Here is a 27,781-nt window from a genome sequence, read left to right as displayed (position 1 = left end):
TTCAATTAAGCAATTTTTATTTTCATATTGTATAATGAAAAGCTCTCCATTACTGGAGGAAAATGATACAAAGTCAGCAAAACTTATCCATCAGTAGTGACGTGTCTTGCACAGTCTCACTGCGACATGTCCCAGCAGTGGATTTGACTAAAGAACCAAATTTCACTTTCCATGTAATAACTATAGTCAAAAGAATTTCTTCTCACCATCTAAGGATGAAAATTACCATTATAGAAAAGCAACAGTCCTTAAATAAATTAAAAGCATCTTTAAAGTTTTCCCATATATATATATGTGTATATATATATAATATATATATTTTTTAAATTGCCGTCAACTGTACAAGCATTAAATTCTGAACTAACACATTTACAGAAACTAGTGTGAAAAGCTGAGGAAGGTTTGGTTTTTAGAAAAGGGGGGTCATTTAATCACCTATAAACTACATTAAAATATGATTCTCCAGGGGGGGAAAAAAAGCTGTGCAGAGAAGTCAGATTTATCCAAGCTTTCTTATTTAATTTCGTATCTAATCTTACACATCACATGTGCATAGCTATTCTTTAACCCAACCTTGATTCAAAAAGAAGTCAATAAGCAGATGTTAGTTACTTGTTAGCACAGAGAAAAGTGAAAGCAGAAAGACTCAACCAAATAATGTAATTATAGAAAAAAAAATTTTGTGGCAGGGTGGTAATAGTACTATACACATATGATTGTCTATAAAAATATTAAGCAGGTGACAAGAGTTGCTCCAGAAATATTAAAGTAAAAAATCTTCTTTCAATGAATAAATGATCAACAGTTAATATAGAGCTAGGTGAATGTAAAAATGTATCTGGAGAATTGTATTCCTGAGATCTAGGGAATCCAATCTTCCAGTTTAAATTCCAATATCCCAAATCCTGTAAATTATATATTATCTACACTGTTTATAGTAAGATATTTTGAAAATACTGTATTGACATCGGCAGCCCCTGAATATGAATTTAAGAAAAGTTATTGAAAAAAATTTCACTTTTTAAGTGACTCTGTGTGTGTGCATCTGTCACAAGTAGGAATGTGGGTGCACTGGTGGTTGGGAAAGAAAGTGGGGAACGGGACAGAGAGAAGAGGGAGGGAGAGACAGACGCACGACCTAAGACACGTCATTTCTAGACATGATTTCTCTTCTCGCACCATTGCCATTTTTATAGCAGGAGATTTGTAAAAGCCCACGTAAGAATTACACATATATTAGTACCCAAGAAATTGTGAAATAGTCACTCAATTTTCCAACTATTTCAAGTAAACTTTTACTAGTTAAAATATCATTTATTTCAACTCCTTTTACTAAAAAGAAATCTTCCTTTATTTTGGAGGGCGTAAAACTTTTCCTGTTTATAGCATAACACATCTTCAATGTGGTTGTCAAATCATGGTCACAAGGCCACCCAGAAATAACTAACTAGTGGTCAAAAACATATTTTGATTACTGAAAGACTACCATGCACTTTAATTGTGTTGTCATTTTGTTATATAAACTGCTACTTAAAATAAAATCTTACTTAGTTCATACTCATAAGTTTTTATTATTTAGAGGCTTTTCTGCCCATTGTGGCATTTAATCTGTAAAAAGGGTCATCAATTAAAATTAAGAAAGGTAACAGACAGACATCAGGGAAGAAGGCTGAAAAGTAATGCTGGAACTGCTAGAGGAAAAAACTACATATAGAATTTCATCATTTCTACCAACGAAAAAGAAATCTTTATTGAAAGATGGGCTGCCCAGAATAGGGTAGCCACATACCGGCTCGCTTCTATTATATAATTTTGCTTTCAACCTTCTGATAAAGTTTATTAAAAGTGATTCCATCACCTGTCTCACTTCAAATATCTAACATAGCGCAGCCAGAATAAAAAATGAACTCGGAGAAATCACAGTAACTCCGGCCCCAGAGCTTAACTTACTATTCAGAATGGGTGTTAATAGAAGTTAGCGGAGTTAATAGACACTCACGCCGACCTCTGTGCATTCCGAAAGTGTAAAGAGCCTCTGTTCATGGTAATCTTTGAATGGATTTCTAAGAAGTTAGAAAGTTAGAAATACGACTGAAACCACAGAGAATTCCATACTCACTCTCAAACACTGAAGACGAGCACATTCTTGCCTTTGGTTTATGAGCAGAGCCGGGCAGTGTTTTATCTGCCGGTATCATCCATTCGAGGAAGGTGTGTATGAAACAGCCGGTGTCATACGCCCCAACACGGAGTATCCAAAAGGGCTTCTAGCTCAACCCGTCAACCCCTTCATTGCACTGTGAGGTTGCTGAGGACACACAGTTAACACAGTGCCTCTTACAAAATAAATGCTCAGTAAATATTCATTAAACGATAAACCAAGATCGGAGCTACAGGTAGAGAGAGAAAACCCCACGTCTGCTGATAGTTCATGGTCTCGGAGATGGCTTAGTTGTCTCCAATCAGGTGAGGCTCGACTAAGAGGACGGTGACCCTCCGGCGTGACATCCTCACCAGCCCAGGGTCTGAAAACGTTTTTGTCACCCACGGAATGTAGCAGGAGAGATTTTTGAAACAAGTTTTCAATGAGAGGATATTTATGACAAACGGAAGTGGGGAGAAAAACAAAGTGTCTATATTTGACTTCCTTCTTTTTGGTGAATAATTTTTAGTGAGTCTGCTCACGTACTGACTTCAAGGCTCAGCCTTGATCCACCTGAAAAGCTGCCTCAACCTGGATGTGGCTGAAGAACGGCATCCCACATGTGACTGTGATTCATTCATTTAAGCCATCTGTTCTCAAGCCTTGGTATCTATGGATTACTTCACAGGAAGCCAAGGCATATCCAGAGAAGTACAATTTTAATCAAAATTTAAAAATTCAGTTGAATTTTTGTGTTTTAAAGATTTTATTTTTTTTTTACCTGACAGAGAGAGAGTGAGAGAAGGAACACAAGCAGGGGGAGTGGGAGAGGGAGAAGCAGGCTTCACGTTGAGCAGGGAGCCCGACTCGGGGCTCAATCCCAGGACCCCGGGATCACCACCTGAGCCAAAGGCAGATGCTCAAAAATTGAGCCACCGGGGTGCCCCTCAGTTAAATTTTTTAATTCAGTTTAAAAGAACAAATGAAGGTACTTGTGACAAAGGATTACAGAAGGGGAACTCCCCCTCGGTCTGAAAATTGGGTTGCTGCTTCCCTTTTCTTGGAGACAATGAAATGAAAATAAGTGTATTTCAAACTGAAGGGCCAGGCTTGTGCTCTTGGATCACTCTCTCCTTCTTGGTAAAGTTCTCATAATTGAATGGTGCTTGCCAGAAGGAGAAAGGAATAAAACAAAGAATCCCGTGTAGGCTGAATTACAAAACTGTGCAAAGCAAACCTTCCTACAGAAGGGCCAGGGCAGCCGGCAACGCACCTGCATCTGTACACCCACACTCAGCACACGCTCTCCGTCATCCGTTCACACAAGGACACATGGAGGACAAACACCGGCAAACAAGAGTCTTAAACATTTCTAAGATAAACATAAATGTTGATTGGATAATTCGGCACTCGCCGAGTCGCTCAGGAATCTAGGGCAGTAAGCCTACTTAGAGATAAGTGAAAAGTTACTGGTGTTTTCCCAACCTATTTTCAAAGCCCATTACAAAAATAAATCAGTGTGTCCTTTAATAGCTCTAAAAACAGTTTGAGTGATCTTTTTTTGTGATTTTTTTTAAAAAAAGAAGTAAATGTCCATATTTACTAAAATCTTGCATTGAGTTACATTCAAAACAAGCACAGTCGTTCTCCTTGGTGGAAATCATCAGTCTATTTGCTCGTTATCTTTAACTATAAAAAGATCTTTTGGGGTGAAATGCATTGGCAGTGCAAAAAAAAAAAAAAAAGGAGGGGGCGTCCATTAAATAAAGTACTGACAGAATTAAGCATCCGTGCGCGTTCTCTGCCAGGTTATCTGCAAGCACAAGACTCGACCGTCATGTTAGGATACACTTTAAGTACCACGTTCTTATTTTCATCAAAGAATAAGATGCTGAGCGAGGACATCTTCTCGGGCACACAGCAAGGCTCCGGGATTCCGGGCACGACCCCCACCGCGCGCACTATGCTCTGGATGGTAGCGTGATTTGATGGCTTCAAAGACTGGAAAAGAAATGGGAGAACACGGGGGTTAGCGTGGGCTGCTTTCCCACCCTTCACTGCCCGTCACCTGAGCTCACCGGCACCACGGCGGACGCGCTTCAGCTCGTCCGTGATGTCACCTGTGCAGTACGAGCTCGGATCACACCCCACCACGACGGTTGTCGTGACCGATACACACATCCGTCACGCCGGCTGTGTGTGCATATATACGCGCCAGCTGTGTGTGACCTGCTATCTCACGCCCTTACAACCACAACGACCAGTGTTTATGTTTTTCAAGTAAAGAAATAGTCTCGAAAACTCAAATGACATGTCCAAAGTCGACCAGCTAGGAAGTGACAGAGTGAGGATTTGAATCCAGTTACCTAGACCAGAGTCACTTAATTAAACACAACCTGGTCCCCACACGGGGTGTTAATACGTCCTCGGATGTCTTCCACAACAGGGTTGCAAAACACCCCGTTCGTTCTCGAGTCTACGCTTCCCACAGATATATGATCGCCCCCGCTCTAGGGTTTGACACTTCGCTGTTAAAATAAAACCAAGCATCAAGGAACATTGATCTGTTTGCCAGGATGGACAGGACGGTAATCGCTCTGCGCTGTGATTGACCTGGCAGCACAGAGGTGAAGACGACCGCCCCACTGGCCACTGGGGGTCACTGTCGCTCCATGGGTTCTGACTCCAGGCGGCCGAATGGAAATCCCTTTCATGGGGGGCCAAATCCTCTGGGAACAGGGGGCCCGAGGTTATTCCATGGGTATCAGAAGTTGGACCAAAGGTGCCTGGCGAAGTCCTCTCCTGGGAAGATGCCGACACCCACGTGACACAGGCGACTGTCACGGGGCTCCCTCGGGCTCTGCTGCGCCCTGAAGGATGCCCCGTCCAAGCCCAGGACACGCAGGTGTTGTCAGAGCGCTGCAGACCGCAGGACGGACGCCCGCCGCACCGCATCCGTGTTCCCCAACGTCTCTCTTGGGCAGGTGAACCCAGTGTTGTCCCACACACATTTAGAAACAGAAATTGGGCAACTTGCCAGAGATCACATGTCAATTCAGAAGTGAGATTTGAGCCAAAACTCGGGGTTTTTAATTTCAAGACTTCGAGCCATATTTCTCATGGCTGAGAGGGACCTCTGACTTGGTGCTTTAATTTCAACCTCCTAAAGACTCCCATAGGACAACTTCAATAGGTTAAGGCACATACAAACCAAGGGAGAAGGAAACAACACAGAAAGCTGGCATACGACTAAAAGAAGAAGGAGGAGGAGGAGGAGGAAAAGAAGAAGAAAAGAAAAGAAAAGGATTATTTTTGGCAGAGAAAGGGCAAGTCCGATTTGTCTCACCTCATCTTTCAACTTTAATGAAAGAAATTATCCATATATGAAACTTTAACTTTACTGTGAATGGGCATAAACTATTTACATTATGGTCTGAATGGTGGGCAACTGGTTTTTTTTTTCCCTCTTTCTTCCTAAAAACTTTAAGTATGTGTTGGAAAGGATTATTAACTTTCAATTCGCTTTGCAAAGCAAAGTATGCTTTGTCTATGTCCGATATCGCACGTCATGTGTCTGGCACATCCGTAAACTGTGTAACTGGTACAGACTGTAACTACTGTGCCAGAGAGACCCACGGCCACTGTTTGTGACTTCATCGGTACTGGTAATTTCCAAAGAAAATTTTGCAACCATCCACTTTTCTCTACTGATTTATTCTTAAGACTCAGAGATCCCCAAAGAGTTTCTTTAAACCACAGATTTTCTGACATCATTATTCTGTTATTCTTAGTGTTTTAATGACACTTGTAATATTTAAATTTCATATGAAGTGGATCTATTTAAGCAGAAGGGGTCTCGACTGATCAAAACTGCTGTGTGTTTCTGGTCTCCGGGGCCTGGAACACAGCGTGTGCTGGACACCGAAAAATACTTGCTAAATGGACAAAATACACAAGAAATAACATGCTCTCCATTTTACCTATTACTGTGGAAATTGTTCCCATCAACAAAAATGAGAGGTTCTGTGCAAATGACCCAGAGTAGATACGGAAAATATTCATGGGTGTTTCCTAGGAAAATTCCTGTCTTTTTTTTTTTTTAAGCTCTAACTCACAAATGATAGATTCAGAAACTCGGAGCAGTCTCTGGTGGGCTCGCTGGAATGTAGGCACCGGCCCTTGATTCCGGGTTGGCCTGTCTTATCAGGAACCTTCAATTTGCTAGGGAGTTTCCCCATGTTTCTTCAGTACAGAATCCCCTGATCAAGCCGCCTTTACTGGGAATCATTACGTCATGCACAAAAGATCCATGCAGTAATTGTTTTTCTGAAACAGGTTGCCAGTCTATAATGTTTGTTTTGTTTTAGTTCAGACCATCCTTCTCATAGCTCTCTGCATAGCCTACGAAACCTGTCGTCTGTGTTCTCTCTCTCCCTAGTCTCTGGTTTTGGTTTTTGTTTTTTAGGATTATCTTATTTATTTATTATTTGTCAGAGAAAGCAAGCAAGCACAAGCAGGAGCGGCAGGCAGAGGGAGGAGCAGGCTCCCTGCGCAAGGAACCCCTTGTGGGCCTCGATCCCCGACCCTGGGACCGCGACCTGAGCTGAAGGCAGGCGCTTAACCGAGCCCCCGGGCGCCCCTCTCGCTCGTCCGTAATGAGAGTACCACGTGCCTCCACCGTCAGTCTAGGGGGTTCGGGCGTGGAGGACCGGACACCAAGGTGGAGGGTTTTAGGTCATTTTGTTCAGGCCCCGAGGCTGGGCCTGGAGACTCAGGAAGCGGATTGCGGGTCCATCACGTTCGGCTCGTGTCCGCGCGGGGTCCGCAGGCCCGTGTCCGCGCGGGGTCCGCAGGCCCGTGTCCGCGCGGGGTCCGCAGGCCCGTGTCCGCGTGGGGTCCGCAGGCCCGTGTCCGCGCGGGGTCCGCAGGCTCGTGTCCGCAGGCCCGTGTCCGCGCGGGGTCCGCAGGCCCGTGTCCGCGCGGGGTCCGCAGGCCCGTGTCCGCGCGGGGTCCGCAGGCTCGTGTCCGGCTGCGCCGCGTCGGGGCTCCCCGGGCCTTTCCCAGGTCGCGCGGCCGCCGTTGGCCTCGCCCCAGGCCCGGAGCGGCCGCGGGGCGGGACCCGAGAAAGGCCCGCGGCCGAGCCTGGGGAAGCACCTGCCGCGCCGCGGGTTCACCGGGTTCCGGACGCGCCCGCGACGGCGACGGCGACCGTGTCCTCGCCGGGGGCCCCTCGTCGCCCGCGGCCGGGGTCCGCTGCCCGCCCGGCCCGCGCGGCTGCCATCGCCGACACCGTCGAGCCGGGACCTGCAAGGGAACGCGCGGCGTCTGGGGAGGCGGCGCAGCCCCGCGTCACGGGCCCGGCCGTCGAGGGCGCCCCGAGCCCGGCCCGGAGAGCCCACGGGCGTCCACTCGGGAGCCCCGGGGAAGGAGGGCCGCGAGGGCGCGCGGCCGGGAGAACGTCTGTCCGAGCGTCCGACCGACATCGCCGAGTCCTGCGGCGCCTGCTGGCCCCACCGGGCTCCTCGGGGTCTGGCCGCAGGCCTCGCTGTCCGCGGCTGTCCGGCCCCTTCTTGCCGGTCGTTCGCTCCGGTGGCCGCGCCGGGAGCCGGGCGGTGACCCGGACGCGTATGGGTCACCCCAGCAGCCGCGGCCTGCGGCCCCGCCCGCCCCGCCGTCTGGTCACCGCACACCCGGGGCCGCGAGGCCTGCAGGGCCGAATGGGCCCCGCCAGGACCTTCCGGGGAGGCCGACCCGAAGGAGGCGAGGAGAGACGGAGAGCGCACTCCGCTCCCGCCGGGCTCGGGTCCCCGCGCTCGCACAGGGACGCCTCCCTTACCCCGGCGGCCCGAGTCCGAGTCCGCACGACGCGACGAGGAGCTCAGCCGCTGCGCCACGGCCGTCCTGATTTCTACGGCTCCCCAGGGCTGTTGCGGGAAGAGCTTACGGGCTTGAACCCGCAGGGAGAACCCGATGTTAGGCTCTGTGGTGTTGGAAAAGGGGCTAGAAACGTTGAAGCAGCTCTTTCTTGGCCTAACATCTTGTATTCTCCTGATCCTTCTCGCTATTCGGTCTTTCTGCAGCCCCTGTATTTAATGTCCTGTTCTCCTCCGTCTGGACAACGACCATTACCAATAATGTCAACAGCAAGGATCTGCTGCGTCGAGTGAGGGCCTGCTATGTGCAACGTGTTCCATTTCCCCACAGCTGTCATTACGGAGGTACTGCTGTTTTTATTACGGACCATGGCACCCATTTCAAAGGTAAGAAAACTAACACCGAGTCGCCCCTTATACAACATGAGTCTGAACCGCACGGGTCCACTTACATGTGAATTTTTTTTATAAACCCAGTATTGTAAATGTGTTTTCTCATATTGACTTTTTCTAAGCATTTTCATTTTCCTAGCTTACTTTATTGCTAAGAATCCAGTACAGAGCACATACAACATAGAAAATACATGTTAATCTACTGTTGCTGTTATTGATAAGGTCTCCAATCAACAGTAGGCTGTTAGTAGTTACGTTACGGATCAAAAGTTATCGGTGGATTTCCGACCACGCAGGGCATCAGGGCCCCTACCCCCCATGTTGTTCAAGGGTCATCTGTATAGAACATGAATAATTCCTCCCCAAAACCATAACTGGTAAGAGGTAGAGCCAAGATTTGAGGTAAAGGATTTAGTTCTCAATGTGGCTACTCAAAGAGGGCTTCGCGGCCCAGCGGCACCAGCAACTGTCAGGAACTCTACTAAAAATGCAGATTCTTAGGCTCTATGCTCAGAACCACTGGATCAGAACCGACACAGCCCCAGGCAAGCTATAGCCACATTAAGGTTAAGCAGCCCAGCAAGGAGCCTGTATGTTTAGTCATTCCACTGCACTGACACACTCAAACCTATCTCTGTTCCTCTTAACTTATCCCTCATAAGTTTTTAAATAATTATGCTTTGGATCATGGAGAACTGTCAGGAAGATCTACCGAAGCAACAGCAGGATTCTGAACAGTCAAGGCAGGCGTAACCAACCGGCGGGCAAGTGGGGGTCACTATTGTGGAGTGGCGACCGGACCCGGCCTCCGGAGGGAGGAGCTGGAAACGCACTGAAGAGCTCCACATGGTCAGGGCTCCCTGGCTCAGGAAGGAAAATCTGGAGTCAGGAAGGAAAACTCCTTCCCCAGGCTACATAGAAGAAGGTACAGTGCACGAGTGTGAGAGATTATTTGGAAGACTCAGTCATCCTGAGTTTAGAGACAGATTTGAATTCATTCCACCTCTCAATGCCGCGAAGCAACCCACACTGTAAAAATTCATCACTGTTACATTCTGCGTCTTTGTGGTGTGTTTCTAAATGCTTCCCTAGTTGGAACAAGTTTTATTTGATCAGTGATGCAGTCTTTATGAATATTTAGAGAAAATAAGGCTGTTTATATCATAGTACATGTACATAATCCTTACTTAGTGTTTAGATTTACGAAACACGGAATCAGCAAAAATCCTCAGGAAAGACAAGTCTTAGATGTAGAAAGCTTGTCCTTCTGAGGTATTCTAGTAAGAAAACGGGGATTTCAATCAAGTTCCTTGCCCTGAGGCTGCCACCTGGCCTTGTTCAGCCAGACCTTCTGCATGTGCTCCATTTAACAACCCAATGGTCATGGGACTAGTAGCACGAGAACAGGAAACGTTAAAGAACTATAAGCAGGAGCTCTTCACTCCTGGAGGAAAAGGATTTTTTCCCTCCGTTATTATATAGCAGCAAAAATTGAAAAACAACAACAACAAAAAAAACCCAACTCTATTCTTTCTCCGAATTTTGATCCTCCTACAGCCCCATTTCACTGTATGTCAGAGATTCAGACTGTTGGAAGCCAAGAACAGAATTTCGGCGATAAGTTTGACTGAAGGCCAGAGGGCACCACTGTCTCTTCCTAACTTTAGATCCAAAGACAGAGGAGTCGCCAGGATGTGCTGTGCAGGCCGAGGCAGGACTGGGGAAGCTTCTGAGGGTAAAGGTTTAGGATACTGAGGCCTGATGGGATAAAGTTGTCTCTGCTGACTTGGGAAGAGACACAGGTAAGCTCTGACTGGTTGCAGTAAGTTTTGGAAGAAACTTACAGGGTCAAAACACCCTCCTTTGCATTCCTTTTTGGATGTTTACTAGGGATGCAGACGAAACACGCACCTGGTGGATTTCATGGAGTGAGTCCCCGGGCCCGGCCTTGATCCCGACCCTGTGGGGTCGGCTCATCCCACAGGAGACCACCGGTGGAGTCGGCTCATCCCACGGGAGACCACTGCACTGGTGGGGTCGGCTCATCCCACGGGGACCACTCGTCAAGAAATACCCTACAGGGGCATCACTCCAACTAGTCCTTGCCCGTCCCTCTTCCCACGACATCTAGTCCTTCCCTGACCAGCCCCTCCCAGACCAGCCTTTTGTCCCCTGGGGCTTGTGACTGCGGGCGCCAAGCCGCACAGAGCTGACCACGGCACATCCCTCAACACACGCCGTGTTTGGAAGCACACGAAAAGCACATTTCACACGAACATTTTCCCTCGTATCCTTCTTCAGACCAGTACTGACTTCGTGTTACGGTAACAACCGTTAAGGAAAACACCAAGCCTGACCACGACTGCCCGGTGCGCGCCGGATGCAATCAGTGAGCGTCCAGACGGGTTTGTACATGAAAGCACGCACTCCGTGAGCGTGTCTCTACTCTACCCAAGCAGGAAGGACAGGACAGAGAGCGAGGGCTACCTTGGGCATGGGGAACTGGCAGGTCCCGGAGCAGTAATAGGCGTCAAAGGACTTGGGGGAGATGATCCACTCGCTCCAGCCGATGTCCGCAAAGTCCACCTTCAGGTACCGCCGGGCGCAATTCCGAGGCTCGATCCACTGCTTCCTTCTGGCCTTCTTCAGGGTCTGCTCATCAAACTGGAGCGTCTGGCTCTTCTGGTGAGGTCCCTTTCTCTGTTTCTTTTTGTTTTTAGTCTTCTCTGGGGCCTGAGTCTGAAGGGTCTTGTAGGGTTTCCTCTCCTTCCATGGCCCGTCCTCCCCGTACTGGTCCTCGGCCCCAGGAAGCTCATTGTTCTGCAGAGGGAGCAGGACCCCAGCCGAGCGCTTCTTCCTCCGTTCCATGGAAAGGGCAGCCCTGATATGGCTGTCCAGCGGAGGCGCAGCTCTGGTGGGGAAATTACGGTGTCCTTGTAGGCTTGAGACCACACTCTCCGGCTCAGAAATGGCAGCGTCATTTGCGTACACCAAGATATAAGGCTCGGGGAAGGGGGACATCTTCTTTGGCAGTGGGTGTCCTTTGGAGGTAATATTAAATCCTATGAGGAACTCCTCCTTTTCCTTGGCCTTCCTCAGGACTTGAGTGATGTCTTTAGACAGCCAGGATCCCAAGTCTCGAGATTTGGCGACCTCTACTGAAAGATGACCCAGGAGTTGACTTTGGTTTCTGTCGGATTTAAGGATCCACGCAGAGAGATCAATCTGTAAGTGCTTCCCCTGCGCCTGCTGTGAGCATCCTCCGGACACGGGACAGCTCAAGCTCACGTTGATGAGCTCCCCGGCACAGAAGTGTAGGGTGGCAGATAACACGTTTTCAGACTTGGTTAGAGAAGTCAGGTTAAAAATGTGCAGTCCCTTGCTTCCAAGGGTTCCTAGGGAGGGGAAAAAAAAAAAAAAAGAAGAAGAATTAACAGGAGTAAACAGGACCCCTACCTAACACCTAACACCACATACAAAACGTAACTCAAAATGAATGAATGACCTAAATACAGAGCTAGAGCCATTACATTCTTAGACGAAAACATACAAGTAAAATATTCAGGGTCTTAGATTTGGTGACGGATTCTTAGATAATGACACCCAAAATAGAAGCTGCAAAGGAAAAATAAATAAATAAATTGAGAAGATGTGTAAATCAGACTGCATCACGACTAACAAACGTTCATGCATCAAAGGACATTGTCAAGAAAGTCTGTCCAACCTAGAGGAGGAAGAAAATATTTTCCAATCATACTGTGGATAAGCTGTGGCACCCAGAGCATACAACTGACTCATATGACTCAACGCAGAAGGCCAAAGACACCCATAAAAAATGGGCAAAAGCACCAAGTAGACACTTCTCTACAGAAGATCTATAAAGGGCCAATATGCACATGAGGAGATGCTCCACATTAACAGTCACTGGGGAATGTAAGTCAAAACCACACTGTGGTACCCTGTGACGTGCGCTCGCCGGGCTTTGGTAATCAGAACCAAAGTAAGTGCTAGAGAGGATGTGGCGGAGAAGGAACACTTGTACATTGCCGGCTGGGAGGTGAAATGCTTCCGCGGCTGTGGAAACATCTGGCAGGTCCTCCAAGAGTCAAACACAGAAATACGATGTGACCCCACAATGCTACTCCCCTGAAGCCCAAAGAAAGGAAAACAGACACTCAGCCAAGTGCACGCGAAAGCTTCCCTGCAGGTACACGGTCACAACAGTCCAAGTGAAGGGCGCGCAAGTGCACCCCGGAGGGACGGCTGGACGGCGGCGCCGTGTCCTCGCGGGAGATGCTTATTTATCCATCCAGTCAACATGTATATATTCTATATAACATACGTGTATATTTACATATAATGTTATAAAATGTTTATATTATTTATCCATAAAAAGTAATGAAGGACTGACACATGCTAGAACGCGGGACCTTGACAACATCGTGTTAAATGAAAGACCCAGACACAGAAGGTCACAGAATGCATGATTGCACTGACACGGAATAGTCAGAGCCGGTAACCCGTAGAGACCGAACGCACAGTGCTGTTTTCCGGGGACCGGAGGCAAGCAGAAGGGGGAGGAAGCTCTTACTGGGTGGGGGGCTTCATTCTGGAATTAAGGAGCTATTTTGAAATTAGTGGTTGTCGTATAATAGTGCGAAGGTACCAAACGCTGAGGACTGTCCGCTTAGAGATGGTTACCTTTGTGCTATGTGAGTCTCACCTCAGCTAGACAGACAAGCAAAAAAAAGAAAACAGGAGTAATTTTCAAAGCTAGAGAAAGATGTGGGGCACCTGGGTGGCTCAGTGGGTTATGCCTCTGCCTCCGGCTCAGGTCATGATCTCAGGGTCCTGGGATCGAGCCCCACATCGGGCTCTGCTCAGCAGGGAGCCTGCTTCCCTCTCTCTCTGCCTGCCTCTCTGTCTGTCAAATAAATAAATAAAATCTTTTTTTTTTTTTTTTTTTTTAAAGCTAGAGAAAGCTACAGAAAGATTAAAGCAAAGATGAGCCATGTTTACGAATTTGGTTTTTGGTTTTTCTTTTCCTGAAGCAGCACGGATGTGTAGAAGTTGTGACTCAGCAGTGAACTTCCTGCCGTGAGAGCTGAGAGTTCGGGCCCTTCGTTATAAGAGCACCGAGAACCAGTCCTCTAAATCCGGCCCCGGACTGTAATGGCTTCTTATCCGTGGCCGCCGACAGCCTTCCGGTTACAAGCACCGGTGGGGTTAGACTCACCTGGATTCAAGCGGAGGCTCAGCCGCTTCGGGCAAGCTAGGGCTCTCGTTCATAGTTCATGACGCAGAGACCACACCTCCCTCTCCTCCAGCCCGACTACGTGAGATGCGGGTAAAGCAGTTCCCATACAAGTTCTCACTGTTGTTAGTGCTGGCACGGGCTGTACTGCGGGATTGTGTCTTCACCCGCCTCACAGCGTTTACGGTGCAGTGAGGGCTGGTAAGCAAGACCATAGAGGTCAATATTCAGGTAATTTATGTGAAGCAATGAGCCACACACTCAAATTATCCTAAAGCATTAATGCCCGTGTAGAGTCTGCCCGGGGTTTACATCATCCCAAGAACTTAAGAGTTGAATTTCTTCCATGTCGTTTGATGAAAATTATTGAAATTGGTCAATTGTGTTTCAATCCTTCAAACATGAGAGAGAGCGACGGAACAAGAGATTATCGGTCAGGGCAGAGGCTGATGCCTTCTCTTGAGATCATCTACCAAGTCAGTGGTAAGGCTGCGCTTGGACTCAAGAACGCCCTGTCCCGGGATCCGTCACCAGCGTCCGAAGCCTCCTCCGTGCACTTGTTCCTTATACATACGGCGTTCAGGAACATACACGCGATCCTGAAGTTATGTTCCTGATCAGAAACATATTTCAGTAAAAACAAAACATTTTTATAAAGACGTGGAAACTTAAAATGAGTTCATGGAGTCCCCAAGCACAAGGGAAGTGCAATGGGAAACATATTTTACTCATTTTTAACACCATGTGAAGGAAGAGGAGGGAACTGCCATCTGTGCACATTTGTACGATGCATGACAGCAGGATAATACTTCGCAGACCTTCATAACAAAGCCACGGCATCAGGGCTGTTCGGAGACTCCTGCCTTAATGCATAGCAGTCCCCACAGCGCGTGCTTTGACTCAGACTTCTCGTCGCAGATGGGGGCTCCCAATGGAAGGAGAGGGAGCCGCTGTTCCAAGTACGTTGCAAGCCAGTGGTTGCCCAACAGACCTCTTGGCAGGGAGAGACGGGAACTCCAAGGGGTCTGGTGGTGGTGTCCTAGCGGGTAAGGTAAGGGCACTCCCGCCCCCAACGTTTTGGTTTCAAACGGTTCCTCCTCCTCAAAAAAAAAGAAAAAAAAAATTCCTTCTTCCAAACATGTTTCCAGACACCTTGTGACCTGCTGTGAAGCAGCTCCCAGCCCTGTGTCTAATCTTCAATGTCCTCTCGTAAATCTGCCCCCCACCTCTGGTGGTGCTTTCAGTGTAGCTCGGCACACGATTTCCAAGTCGCCCAGGCCCAGCGCCACCACACCCACTCGCTGTCCTTGGGCAAATAACCAACCCAAGCTCCGTAAGTCTGTCTGCTCCTCTGGGAAAAGAGCCCAATTGCATCAAAGGCAGGGGTGTGAGAATTAATCGACACGGGGCAGGGAACGCACCTTGCACCCAGGAAAAGCTCTGTGAAGGCTCGCTGGCCAGCACTGCCCTGTCCAAAAGAGTCGCCGTTTACAGCTGGACTGAAATGCGCTGTAAGAGTAAAATACACTCGGGATTTCACAGACTCAGTTCAAAAAAGAATATAGAATATCACACGGCCAGAGGTTTACATGGACCGCACGCTAAAATGACAAGACTCAGATGTCTTGGGTTGAATATTATGATAGTGTGATTTTATCATAAATATATATGTTTGGTCCTTGTCCCCTGCCTGGCTCAGAGATCCTAAAACCCTTGGTCATTCCAAAGAGCACCACACCGGTGCCTTTTGTTACGTTAATGAGGCGAATTTAGAGGCCTGATAGGGAAAGGGTTTGGTTGCCCCCAGAGCCAAGCCACTGATTAGAGGGTTGATGCTTTAGCCCCATCCCTGATCAGGGAGGGAAGAGGTGTGGGAGACAGAGCCTCCCCAAGGACTTAAAGCACCACGCCTGTATTAGGAAGCCTTATAAAGCCCCAAAGGAATGGGGTTCAGAGTGCGTCCATGTTGGTGAACACATGGAGATTTGGGGAAAGCAACATACGGGGGGAGGCATGGACTCTCCACCCCTGCCGCACACCTTGCCCTCCGGACCTCTTCCATCTGGCTGTTTCGGAGTTACATCCTGTTCATATAAGCTGGTAAGTCAGAAAGCAAACGGGCTTCCTGAGTTCTGCGAGCTGCTCTAGCAAATTAATCAAAACCCAAGGAGGGGGTTCCTGGGAACCTCCAATCCGGACCTACACTCCAGGCGACGACCTGGGCTCGTGATCCGCCTCTGAAGTGGAGGGAGGTCCTGTGGGGTCTGACGTTATCTCCCGGAGCCAGAGTCGGATTCTCAGATACCCCGCTGGTGTCTGACAACGGAGTGTCGGTGCGGGCCACTTCTGACCCAAGTCACCCACACCAGAATCAGGTGCAGAATAGTTTCAGTGTAATAATATATGATTAAAATTAATGTCAGTGGTTGCTTCCCATATTTTTAAATGTGGACATCCAAAATTTTAAATTACGTATGTGGCTCACGTTTGTGGCTCAGATGACATTTCTACCGGACAATGGCAGTCTAGGATAACTGTCACTTTTGTCGTCATATAGTCCAGAAGGAAAAGAAAAAAAAGCTTTTTTTTTTTCCCACGTGCAGAGAAGAATTAGGATTTTGCTGAGCATGAATCCTCGAACCAGAAACTAAGTTGGGCAAAAGACTCCCTTCTCGGAATGCAACAGGCTTTCCTTTACCAAGAACATTAGACAAAGATAATTTCGGTAACTGCTTTTTAATTTTCCCTCCAGCTGTGGCTAATCGGTTCAGTCTGCAGTCCGAGGTCTACGATTAACAAACCGCTCGACGACAGAGCCCGAAGAGTTAAACGGGCAGGTCAGCAACAGTGCTTCCTGGCACCGTGATTCCAGACACGGCTTCAGTGGTGTTGTTTGTGTAGGACGCAAGTACATCCACTACAGCCAACAAAGAACCAGAACCGAAGCAAAACAAATGTTCCGCATTAACAAACACGAGTTGAACATCTAGGAGGCGCTGGCCCCTGGGCTGGGTCTCGGCCGCGCAAACGTCCACTGCGGTCCACGCTGGTGGTGGAAGGAAGTGGGGGGGGCTGGGGCCGAGAAGCAAAATGGGGGTAACTGTGCCACAAGGATCCTACTTGCTGTCGAAGGTGTTAACTACGTTCTTGGAGCAGCACCAAAGCGAGCATTTAACTCTGCCAGAGTCAAGGGAAGAAGCGCACACGGGGAACCAGACTTTTCAGAATGAAGGGAGACAGGGGTGATGGGGGTGGGAATCGGAAGGAGCCCGCGCTGGCAGCAGGCAATGCTGCACAGCCAGAGGCTACTGCATAGCAATAGTCCCTGTATTTTAAAGAGAAATTTACTACGTCCTAAATTAATCTAATCCTAACAGACATCGAAGCTGCCAAAATTCAGAAAAGGAACGGCCAGCTCCTATTCAGCTCCTAACTCGAGGTCCCATTTTATTCCTAGGCCCAGCACGTGACACTTGACCGTTCCTACCCAGACCGGGGGGCGCCGCATGCTGGCCGTTCCAGGTGACCTGCTCTCCCACTCTGGTTTAACAACACGCTCAAGCATCCCGCCAGAACAGGTCTTGACTTCCCCAACCCATCCTGTATTTTTATCTTCTTTCACCTTAAAGTACTCAGTTTCTGGGCAAGTTAATACTCTTTCCCTCCAGAGGACCCGACCAGTACGTGGTATTTACAGAGGAAGAGACGGGGGTACGAGATAGCGAGCAGCTGAGCCACGGAGTACCGAGAACTCCGTAAGGAGCCGGACGCCGCCCTGCAGACGGACACGCGTGATAACATCTACTGAGTGACGCTCACGCTGCTTATTTGACAGATTTTGTAAACTGACTTAACTTTCCCAACTAGAGTCCTCACACGTGTAAGAGCAGGAGCTCCGCGGCAGGCGTCTCTGCTCTCCGGCTGGTACCGGTCCAGCCACAGCTCGGTCTCCGTGCCCGGAAAATGCCGCGGCTCGGCGACACCCTGACACGCACCTGCTTGGAATTACTGAAGTAGAAACCGAGGTACGCCTGCTGAGTAGTAACAACACACTGGCATAAGGCAACCACAATGGTGGGTTTTTCCAGGTTAAAGAACAATCGCGTGTGCGTCTGCAGGCGGCCTGCAGTCCTCGGGCACGAGGAGCCCCTCAGCGCCGCACCCGCGAGTGACGTCTGGGCCGCGTGCTTCATTCTGAACGCCTCGTTCTGACCAGTTCGTCGGTGCGGGGGAGAGCAGCAGCCAAGATGATGAAGCGTCTGGAAACTCTGCCTTACGAGTTTGAATTCAGTAAACAGAGGATGCACGGCCTGCAGGAAGAAAACAACGGTTTTGCCGATGGCATGAAACCTGTTGACAAATACGTGAGGGGCTGAAGGGGGGGTGGTCCCAGGGTTGTTCTTTCCAGGGTCAGAGACGGGACTGAGGTCTAAACCAGACCGGTGCACGGAGGCAGAATCCCGACGGGTACGTGTAAGGAAGGACTTTCTAAGTGTGGAGTATGGCGGTGAGGCCCGTCGGGGAGACTGGGCTCCCTGCGACAGTCCTGATTCCGACGACGGCAGGAGGACACCCTCACGGGAGGGAGGGGGCAGAGATTCACGGGGTAACAACCTCGCAGGTCGCCCCGAGGAACGAGGCTTCTTCATTTTCCAGCTCTTGCTCGGACACGGTCGATGCTGAAGCTTTGCTACCAACAGGTGGAGCTGTTTTCTCACGGTCGCCGGCGGGAGCCCGGGGGAGCTTCCTCGCGGGGAACGTGCCGGCCTCTAGTTAGGATTTGCCAATGGCCTTTATCCTCTTACTTTGACTTTTCTAGAGTCAAAGGATCTGTGACTTGCAAGAGATTCAGTCGTCAGGTGAGTTTCAAGTTACCCTCCTCTCGGCTCAGCTGTCAGGACGTGGCACCTGCCGCCGCTTCTCCCTGCAGTGGCTTCGTCCCCCTGTTCTGCTTCATACTCCAGACTTGGTTTTTTAGGGCAGAGGGGAGGCCCCACCTCCTGAGGTGGGCTTCTCATGCCAGCGCACTCCTTCTGTTGGAGCCCGGCATCGAACGTGACTCTCCTAGCACCCCTGCTCCTTCCTATGGCCATATACTCCTTACAGGAAGATCCTGCTAACCTCATGGGACCGACTCCTCAGCCATACGCACTGGGCTTGACTCTAGCGCCCTGCTCGGTAAGTGCTTCTTTCACAAATAAACAGACTGAGTCCAACCGATCCACGTAGAAATGCAAACATGAGGCACCTGCGAGTTACCTTTGGAGAGTGAGTTAACCAGCTCTTAACAGTACAGACTTTCCTCAGAGTTTGATTCGTAGATAAAGGCAGAAGATTTATTTCTGTTTTCATCTGAAAACAAAGCACCTGAGCCCACTGAGACCAGGGACACAGTGAGGAGGCTACAACTCAGGACCGGCCCTGTCGCCATCACGAGGGTTCAGCCCCTGGCCCGGAGCCGCTGGGGCGGTGCCCGGGGAGTGGCGAAGTGGAAGTTCACCTTCCTGCTGGCCTACACAGAGCGTTTTCAAGAGGACTTAGAACACACGATGGAAAGCTTTCTATGTAAAGTCTGATTTTAAAACAAATAGACTAAATGAAATCTTGATGATTAGTTAAATCCCCAGAAAGCAGGGAAAACATTTTAGTCATACAGAAAATATGTAAGTCAGGACAACGTTTTTTCCCCCTACTTCTTTCTCCAAACAAAGTACAGCTGCGAGAAATGCCAGGGGTGCCCAGGACAGAGCCGAGCTCACCCCCAGTCACGGCTGAGTGCTTGCCGTCACCCAGTGAGAAGACAGGGTCGCTCAGCCACCTCGAGCTCCCAGGCAAGGCAAGACGGAGACTTCCTAGCTGGAACACAAAGTCATAGCATTTGGGTTCTCCTTACAGAGTGCCAGTCAAACGACTGAGTTTTCTGGAATTTCAAGACAGCCATTCTGTGTCCAGAGTAAAACGTGGCCAAGGATGATCTAAGGTATGTTTCTCTGGAAGAGCGACATGTTCGTCCATCAGTTTATCTACTCTTAGCCGCCGCCGAAGGGCATTCCTAGACCGTGAGCTCTTGGAGGGCCGACTCGAGCCCCAGTAAATCGTTGAGCTCCTAGTGCTGTGCGCGCTCTGGAATATTTATATCCTGAAAAATGTCTGTCTGATTTGTTGAGTGAACAACTGTGTAAACTTACCAGATTCAAAATGTTTCCTACTTAACACCAAAGTGAAAATACTTTCAAGTCGTTTCAACTTTCCGAAGTCAGCAGAAGCCCTTCTTGGGTAGAGGTACCAAACGGCGTTTCCTCTCAGTTCGTTGGAAAAGAGGCATCATTAGAACCGTTGTATATGGAGAAGACGTACTGGGACCGGACCTACACATGGTAAAGTGCCTCATGGGAACGTCATTCATGGCAAGTTTATTTTTTAAAGTTTGTTTTTAAATGATCCTTTGGTTGGCTGATAGCCTTTCTACTATCTCTTCTTATCCAGTCCCCTGGACATCTAATTCCACTCAACTGAAATATTTACTGAGCGCCTGCTCCGTGGCCAACTCTGCCGGGTCCTCAGAACACAAGACGTGCTTCAGATGTGCTTCACAGATCCCTGTCCCATATCTTCTTCCACCAAATCTGTTAGGCCCCAAACTCTCTGCAGCTGTGGAAGGAGGATTCGAAGTCTTTATTAACTTCCTTTGAAGTCCACTCCAGAGAAAAAACTGCCATAAAGACGGAGATTTACCTTCTACCGTGAGAGAAGCTCACCATTATGGAAATGAATAAACCATTTGTCCACAGAGAGGCCCACGAAAGTGCCGGATGCGACCAGGACTTACACATTAGTCAATCCTGGATTTCAGATGCTGTTTTAAGATCCCCAAAACTTGAGGGACATGGGCTTGACAAGTGTGTCTCAAACATGCGTCAGAATCAGGTTGATGGCTTGTGAAAACAGAGAGTTCTGGGTCCCGCCCCCAGAGTTTAACTTGGACGATCTTGGGTGGGCTGGAGAATCCCACGAAGCTCCCCGGTGATGCCGATTCTGCTGACCCAGAGATGGCACGTTAGAACAATTCTCCTCAAGAAATCACTCTAAAAAGGTGCAGCTCTGCTCCATTCAGCTGCCAAGGTCAGGACAGAAACAGTAACTTCTTAAATGTAGGTTTGGGGTATCTCAGATTGTGTCACAAGAGGGCTGTCACCTCCTTCTACTCACATTAGTGCTGAGATATTATCCTTTGTACCAGAGACAATTACACATGGTCAGCAGGTCAGGTATGTTTAAGGCTTGTGGGAAGCTGGAGAGAGATACCTTTTACGATATTAAGAATATCTCATTTATAGAGAGCTTCTAACCATTTCATGCATTTTCACATTCATTATCTCAGTTGAGTTTTAACATCTTTCTGTGAGACTGGCACAGCAGGTGTGACTTAATCATTTGATAGATGAAGAAACGGAGTCAGCACTATTATCTTCATTAGTTGGCAGTTCAGCCACGATTAGTCATTAGATTTCTTAACTCAGCCTCAAGGAATAGAAAAAGTAAAATACCAGGAATCTCTTCTGTACTTGAAAACCATGTTCCTTTACATATGCCTAAGTACAGCAGTTACACTTAATTCGGATCATCTACAGCTTAATTCCATGGGTGGTTTTAGTTTTAAAATACCCTTTAAAGGAAAACAAATAAGATAATGCTGGGTCTCGGTTGTTTTAACTGTAAAATCGGAAGATTGGACGAAGGATCTTGTATTTCTACAACTATCAGATGCATTTATTTTATAAAAAGAACATTTAATAGAATTCACTCAGTAAAGTAAGAAGTATTTATGGACGATGGTAATATGGCAGCATGAGCTGGTCCAAAAATTGTATTCATACTGTGCCCAAATAAAATCGAGGCACTGCATTTACTGTGGTTCTTTGTCTGGAAATGATGGCCTTAAAGTTCCATCACTGAAGGAGTCAGTCAACACACCATGCTCAACGGGCTCCGTGACTTAGGGGCTTAGGTGTTTTATTTTTTTTTTTTTTTTTTTTTTTTAAAGATTTTATTTGTTGATTTGACAGACAGAGATCACAAGCAGACAGAGAGGCAGGCAGAGAGAGAGAGAGGGAAGCAGGCTCCCTGCTGAGCAGAGAGCCCGATGCGGGACTCGATCCCAGGACCCTGAGATCGTGACCTGAGCCGAAGGCAGCGGCTTAACCCACTGAGCCACCCAGGCGCCCCCGGGGCTTAGGTGTTTTAAATGAATGCAGACATCTATGCCTTTAAACTTGCCATCCCTAAAAAGTGTGTCACCGAAAGTCCTACTTGAGGTACCAGTGTGCTGGGACACAGCCGCTATGAGCCTGTGAAGAGACCAACAACCTTGTGCATTCCTAAATACACTCCCTAGCTGAGCGCTCTTCTCGTGCACTGTCGTCAGGACTGCTGTCCAGGGAACTATGGTCCTGCATACGTGTGTCCCTCGACTGATACCGGGTCAGTGTTTCCATGACAGGATTCTGTGTTCATGGGTTCGGAATCTAATCATTACAACGCGCTTTGAATTGGAGCTTGGCAGGGGGACGTGCAAGCTGAGACTATTCCAAATTCATTTCCACCACTCCCACCAACATCAGATCAGTGATACAGATTGTTAGGATATGCAAATTGAATAGATGGGGAAACCATCCACATTTGGGGAGGAAAGTTCTGATGTAGCGAACAAAACAAAACAAAACAAAAACCCTCCTGAGTAGCGACTAGAAAGTATATGCAAAGTTGCTCAATTATTTTCAGGAGGCTTTTTGATAGGAACAATTTTTATTGTTCTCATAAGTACAACAAACTCGGGTGATTTTAGAAGGGATTTGATAGGTGTCTTGAGTGCATCTTTCATCAAGATATTAATGGTGATAAAACAAAGTGATGTGTAGGATCTCCTGTGAATTCCTCCACAAATAGAGCAGCTTTTCTTTTAAATGCACGATGCTAGCTGTGAAATGATGAATATTAAGAAATAGAAGATGTCTTCCTATAGAAGAGAACAGTGGCTGCGAATTCATAAAGAAATCAAGAGAATGGAAATTTCATGACAGACAGACTCTACAATTAGAGTCAGAGGAGTTGAACAGGTGAAAGCAGGAAGGTGGTCCCCACAGGAACAGCGTGAGTAAACATCCTGAGATTGGTGCTCACCGGGAAGTGAGGAATGAGACAGTTCTCAGCTGTAATATTCACTTAAATTTTGTGTATCTTCCGTTTCTGAGAAATTCGGAAGGCACTGAACCACCGTTTCCCCAACTTGGTATCTTAGAACCACAATTTTCTAAAATGCTCTCAGGGGGAAAATGACTCACTCTCCAGAGGACTCACTAGTATTTAAAGCCCCAAAAGTTCCCAAAGCAAGTAAAAATGATTGTTTTTTCCGATCCTGTTTGACCATGGGACCCAATTATACATAACACCTGCTAACATCTTCCAAAGACCCCTTTTTACCAAAGTTTCTCCTAGAAAATTAGACTGGACTGTTAGAAATAATAGGTTTTGAGATGAGCTCACTATGTTTAAAATTTGTCTGGTAAATACATCATGACATCCATTTCTTCTTCCATGTAAGGGGGGTTGAGCCTGCTTTCCTTGAAGTCTCTCTTTAAATACAAACTTGTAGAACTCCAAAATGCGCGAGCAGATTTGACATTCATGTCCCTGCTTCATTTCTAGAGATACCAGAACTGGGCCAAACGCTTACAGAGGTCCACTGTTTAGATAAAATGAGTGTAACCCTCCTAATACATTCTTAATTACATATATATTTTTGATGGATAAATATATCCTGAGTGGATTATCTACTTAGGGGACTTTTTAATTGACCCTTATAGTCCTTGGTCTCTTTGAGTGTGGCTAACTATACTAAAAAGCTAGATTTAAATAAATTTTTCATGTAACTCATTCTCTTTCTCTTTTTCGTTAGTATGGATAATCAAGCATTCGTGGCATTATGGAATTTTAAATGTCAGAGATTGTAAAGCTGCCTGGCCTATTACAGTAAAAACTTCATCAGGGGCTATCCTGTATTCAAAGTAGTGTGTAATTCGAAGCAGCTGCGCACCCAGCTCCCTTTCTCCAGATACACGGTTGTCCTTTGAATGAGAACATTAGATAACCTGGGTACTCATTAATTTCAAGCCTAGTTTCTGGGTGCCAGAGATTTTAAGGTAACTGTATCTTAGTAAAGTCATCCTGGTCCCTTGCCATTAAACCCATCAAAAATAATGTTCGCTCACTGACCCGTGTGCCTTACAGGACGCTCATTCTGCCCTCACCTCTGCCTTTTCCAAAGCCTTATATGTTTGCCTTGCCCTTCAGAAACACATCAAATGGTAATTTTCATTTTTAAAGAGTTTTGGTCACCTTAGGAAACACTGTCCTTTCAAATCATTGAATGACAGGATTCACTTTACGGTCTTAATTACCTCAATTTTCTTTTATCCATGAAGTCTGTGTGATTTTTTTTAAGTGACAAATATTCACCGAAATATAATCTTTTTGTAGTTACATGTCATTAGGTAAAATAATGATACTTTCCTATTAAGAACACGTGTGCTTTAATCACTTTTCCTGAAGAAGTTAAATTTATGAGTAGGGGAATGATGAGACACTAACGAGCACAAAGTCTGCATCTTCAGATCAGCCAGGAAGAAAGCTCATGCAAAATACTCTTCTTTTATTACAAAGTAGCCCAGGACACCTTAAACTAAGAAGAGAATAAAATCTAATTTCATATACCTCTTATCTTCCTTCAGGACGGTATATTTTGATAGAGCTAAACTTCTCTGTCATCGACAGTTTTGTAAATTACCTTACACGAAAGGAAAGAGAAAACCCATCTTTCTGTAAGCCCTCACACATCACAAAAAGACTGAGGAGTGTTCCAAACCTCGGGTTTTGGCACACCCTCGGCATAGCACGGAGGGAGGAGAAAGTGTACTTAGGATCGATGCCACCCACCATCCAGTAATGGTTTAAGTAGAAAGTAATCAGAGGGATACCACAGCAGCTAAATTTCAACCAAAGATATTCTAGGTTTAGAACAATAAATAATTTTAATCAGGTATGTTCCAAGGAGCAAGCAGGCCTGGAAGGCTGTAAGTCAGCCTGGATAAGCACGTGGAAAGTCCGCCCTTCAGCCGCCACCCCACATACCCAGCAGACCACCTGACCCTCCACTAACATTCGGGACATCGCTGCTGCAGAGAAACCCATAGGCTGTGAAACCCAAACACCACAGACTAGAAAACACATCTGATTTATTAAAGCAGACAGCATCTTTCACCCACATCGGAACACAGTCACAAGACAAAGAGTGTTCTGGAAACGCTGATATGGATGAAGGAGAGGGACACGTGAAAGCCTTAGCACCTTCCTGAAGTCGTGCCTTCCCGGAGCCAGGACCGCCTTATAATAAGGGCTTTTGAGTGTGCCAGTAACCAAACACGCTTGGAAAGGGTCCAACACGAACCACCTCTCCAGGAGTCTCCATCCAATGCAGTAACACGACACTTCAGCTTCCACAAAACCAGTGTCTACAGTTGATGAATAAGTCATTAAGACCGTCTCCGGGATGCGAAAGGGATTACTTTTCTTATCAGGGCACACAGCCTTGTATATATGCGTCAGGCTGCCATCCCTCATTTCCAGGGACTTCTGGCCTCCCTATCAGAGCTTGTCATTTGCGGGTGTAAGACCCGTGAGGCTGATCAAGGGCACTAGAAATTATAGTGCACAGAGTGAGCCTAAGCCCCAAAGAACACGGCCCACCTTATTCAAACCCTTACCCGTCTCCCACGCACCTGGCACTCAGCCCACGACAGACGGACAAACAACCAGGCAATGGGTGTGAGCGAAAAAACGCACATTCCACCTCCCAAACTTGTGATTCAGACTAAAAATGAAACTTGTTGATACAAAAAGTACTACTCCTCTCTTGGGTGCTTTAGCTACTCCCTGGGAATATCACCGAGAAAATGACGTCAGGATAAGAGCAATCCGAGTGCATCTTCAGGACGGCCGCCTGCCTTACCGAGCCCACGTCCTCCCCATCCCTGCGGCTCCCACACCGCGCCTGCCTTGAGCTCTGCCCCCGGAGTTGCACGGAAATAAACAGGGTATGCGCTGGTGTGGTCAGCGGTCAGCCTCCTGGAGGGGCTGGCCGGCTGTGGAGAACTCCGAGAAGCTTCCTGTTCCTTCACAGAGGGCAGCCCCTTACAGAGTACGCTCAGGGTTTTAGGAAGACAGTGAAATCTGGCCCAGCTCCTCTGTCAGAAAGCATAACTCACAGTTACTGGGAGTCCTGCCTGGGGCTCTAGAGTGTATTCACAGGGTCAGCCTAGGGCTTTCCTTGATGGATGCTCTGGTTTTCCTTTTTCCAGGAGTCCTACCTATCAAAGCTCTGGGAGATTTCTTTCTAGTGATTCTGACAGAACTGACAGAGCGCGAGGCAAGGCCTCCTTCCTTGAAGATTCTTGGCTATTTTTCAACGGTTCACTGGAGGCTTTGCAGTTGCATTTCCCTGTGCCATGCCTGCAGTGAGCAGAAAAAGCCTGATGCGTCCTCAAAGCATATAAAACGAGTCAGTGTCCAGGAAACTTTCCCTCAAGCTGTTGGCACAAGGGAGGCAGGCTGATCGCTTAAGTTACTGGCTTCCCCACAGGGGACCGGAGGAACCTTGCTAAGCCACGAACTTCGAACTTCGGCCCGCAGGGATCTGTGTTGACACGGGATGAGCAGATTTTCCGGGCAGGTTCCAGGAGGTGCCCGCGTCCACCGCCGCCCGCCCCCGCGCTCCCCCGGGGCGGCATAGGTGCAGCCCCCGTCTGTCCCGATGGGTTTAAGGAATCGGAAACCGACCACCTGGGTTAGTTTTTGTGTTTGTCACCACGGGACTGTGAGAGGGAAAGTGTCCAATTCAGGAGCACAGGGGACGCGAGTCAAGAGGCGCGCACGGTCTGGAGAAGGGACTGTCTCGAAGGCGAGGGGAAGGCGTCCCGTTCGAGGGTGACTTTTCCCTCTGGTGCCTTGGGGTTGGCATGGAATGACATCTGCCTTCGGGGCAACCTGGCTCGGGCCCAGCGCCGGGAACACCCGCAGAGGCGCTCCGGGGTGGCTCTGCGGGGCGCGGGGGAGCCCCTGCCCCTCCCCGGGCCGTCCGTCCAGCCCCCCGCGACCTCCTTGGTGGCTCTGCAGATCCCCTCTCGGTCCAGGCTCTAAACGGGGGCTCCTCGCTGGCCGGACGCGGGGTGCTTGGGGACCTAGGGGGCTCGGTGGGCCAGTGCGGAGGCTGAGAGAGCGGCTCCGGTGGCATCAGAGAGCGGAGGGCAGGCGAGGAAGCTGGGGGGGGGTGTCCCCGAGAAATCCGGGCGGGACCGCGGGAAGGGGGCGCGGGGGGACTCACCGGCTGCTCCGGCTCGGAAGCTGCGCACCGTGTTGCCTTCGCGCAGGGGCCGGGGGCGCGGGGGCCGCGAGCCCCGCTCCGAGGACCCGGGGGTGCGCTCCGCCTCGGCCGCGCCGCCGCCGCTGTACCGGTCGTAGAGCCGCAGCATGTGCGCGGACACCGGGTCGTGCGGCCGCAGCGCGGGGCCCGGGTCGGCACCTGCCGCGCGGTCGCCGGTCGCAGCGCCGCGGGGCTCCGGGACGCTCTGCCTCAGCCGGTCCCCGCGCGCCAGGCCCGCGCAGAAGCAGCCGAGCCACAGGCACAGCAGCCGGCGCGCCCCGGCCATGGCGAGCTCCGGCCGCCGCGCGTCCTCTCCGCGCGTGGCGGGGGCGGGGGACGTTCCGGGCCACGAGCGCCCGCGACGGCGGAGGCCGGGACTCAGGTGAGCCGGGCCGGGGGCGCCGGGAGCTCCGCGCACTGCCCGAGCCGGACGCCGCGAGCCGCACTTCGGGCGCCGACCGACCGCGGCCCGGCAGGTGGCTCCCCGGGCGCGCCGACCTCTCCGGGACGCGGGCGAGACCTCGGCGCGGGCGCCTTCGGGTCTGTCCTGTCCTCCCTGCCCGTCTGGTCCGGAGCGCCCGGCCGAGGCGCCGCGCAGGGGGGAGGCGGCCGCGCGGGGCGGGAGCGGGGGCCGGGGCGGGGCG

At 49.1% G+C, this 27,781-nt stretch overlaps 1 protein-coding gene across 1 annotated transcript; it reads right to left on the bottom strand.

The window, feature by feature from the left end:
- BMP3 (bone morphogenetic protein 3) lies at positions 1-27,781 on the bottom strand. Its single transcript, XM_045074567.1, has 3 exons — positions 27,099-27,781; positions 10,897-11,804; positions 1-4,144 (listed from the first exon to the last, which is right to left on the bottom strand). Exons 1-3 carry the CDS (start codon positions 27,421-27,423, stop codon positions 3,953-3,955), a joined length of 1,425 nt encoding a protein of 474 aa, XP_044930502.1. The 5' UTR covers positions 27,424-27,781; the 3' UTR covers positions 1-3,952.

The sequence above is a fragment of the Mustela putorius genome, unplaced genomic scaffold (assembly GCF_011764305.1).
Source record: "Mustela putorius furo isolate JIRA1106 unplaced genomic scaffold, ASM1176430v1.1 tig00000040_pilon_pilon_pilon, whole genome shotgun sequence".
Lineage (NCBI taxonomy): Eukaryota > Metazoa > Chordata > Mammalia > Carnivora > Mustelidae > Mustela > Mustela putorius.
This window is presented reverse-complemented; position numbering and strand designations above follow the sequence as displayed.

What these genes read in the sequence shown, in the direction of transcription:
- BMP3 (XM_045074567.1), bottom strand. Translation starts at nt 27,423, where the DNA reads ATGGCCGGGGCGCGCCGGCTGCTGTGCCTGTGGCTCGGCTGCTTCTGC. An exon ending in CTTCCGAGCCGGAGCAGCCG is followed by an intron (nt 11,805 to 27,098) that starts GTGAGTCCCCCC and finishes TCCCCTCCCTAG; the next exon opens with GAACCCTTGGAAGCAAGGGA. An exon ending in GCCAGTTCCCCATGCCCAAG is followed by an intron (nt 4,145 to 10,896) that starts GTAGCCCTCGCT and finishes TTTCTTTTCCAG; the next exon opens with TCTTTGAAGCCATCAAATCA.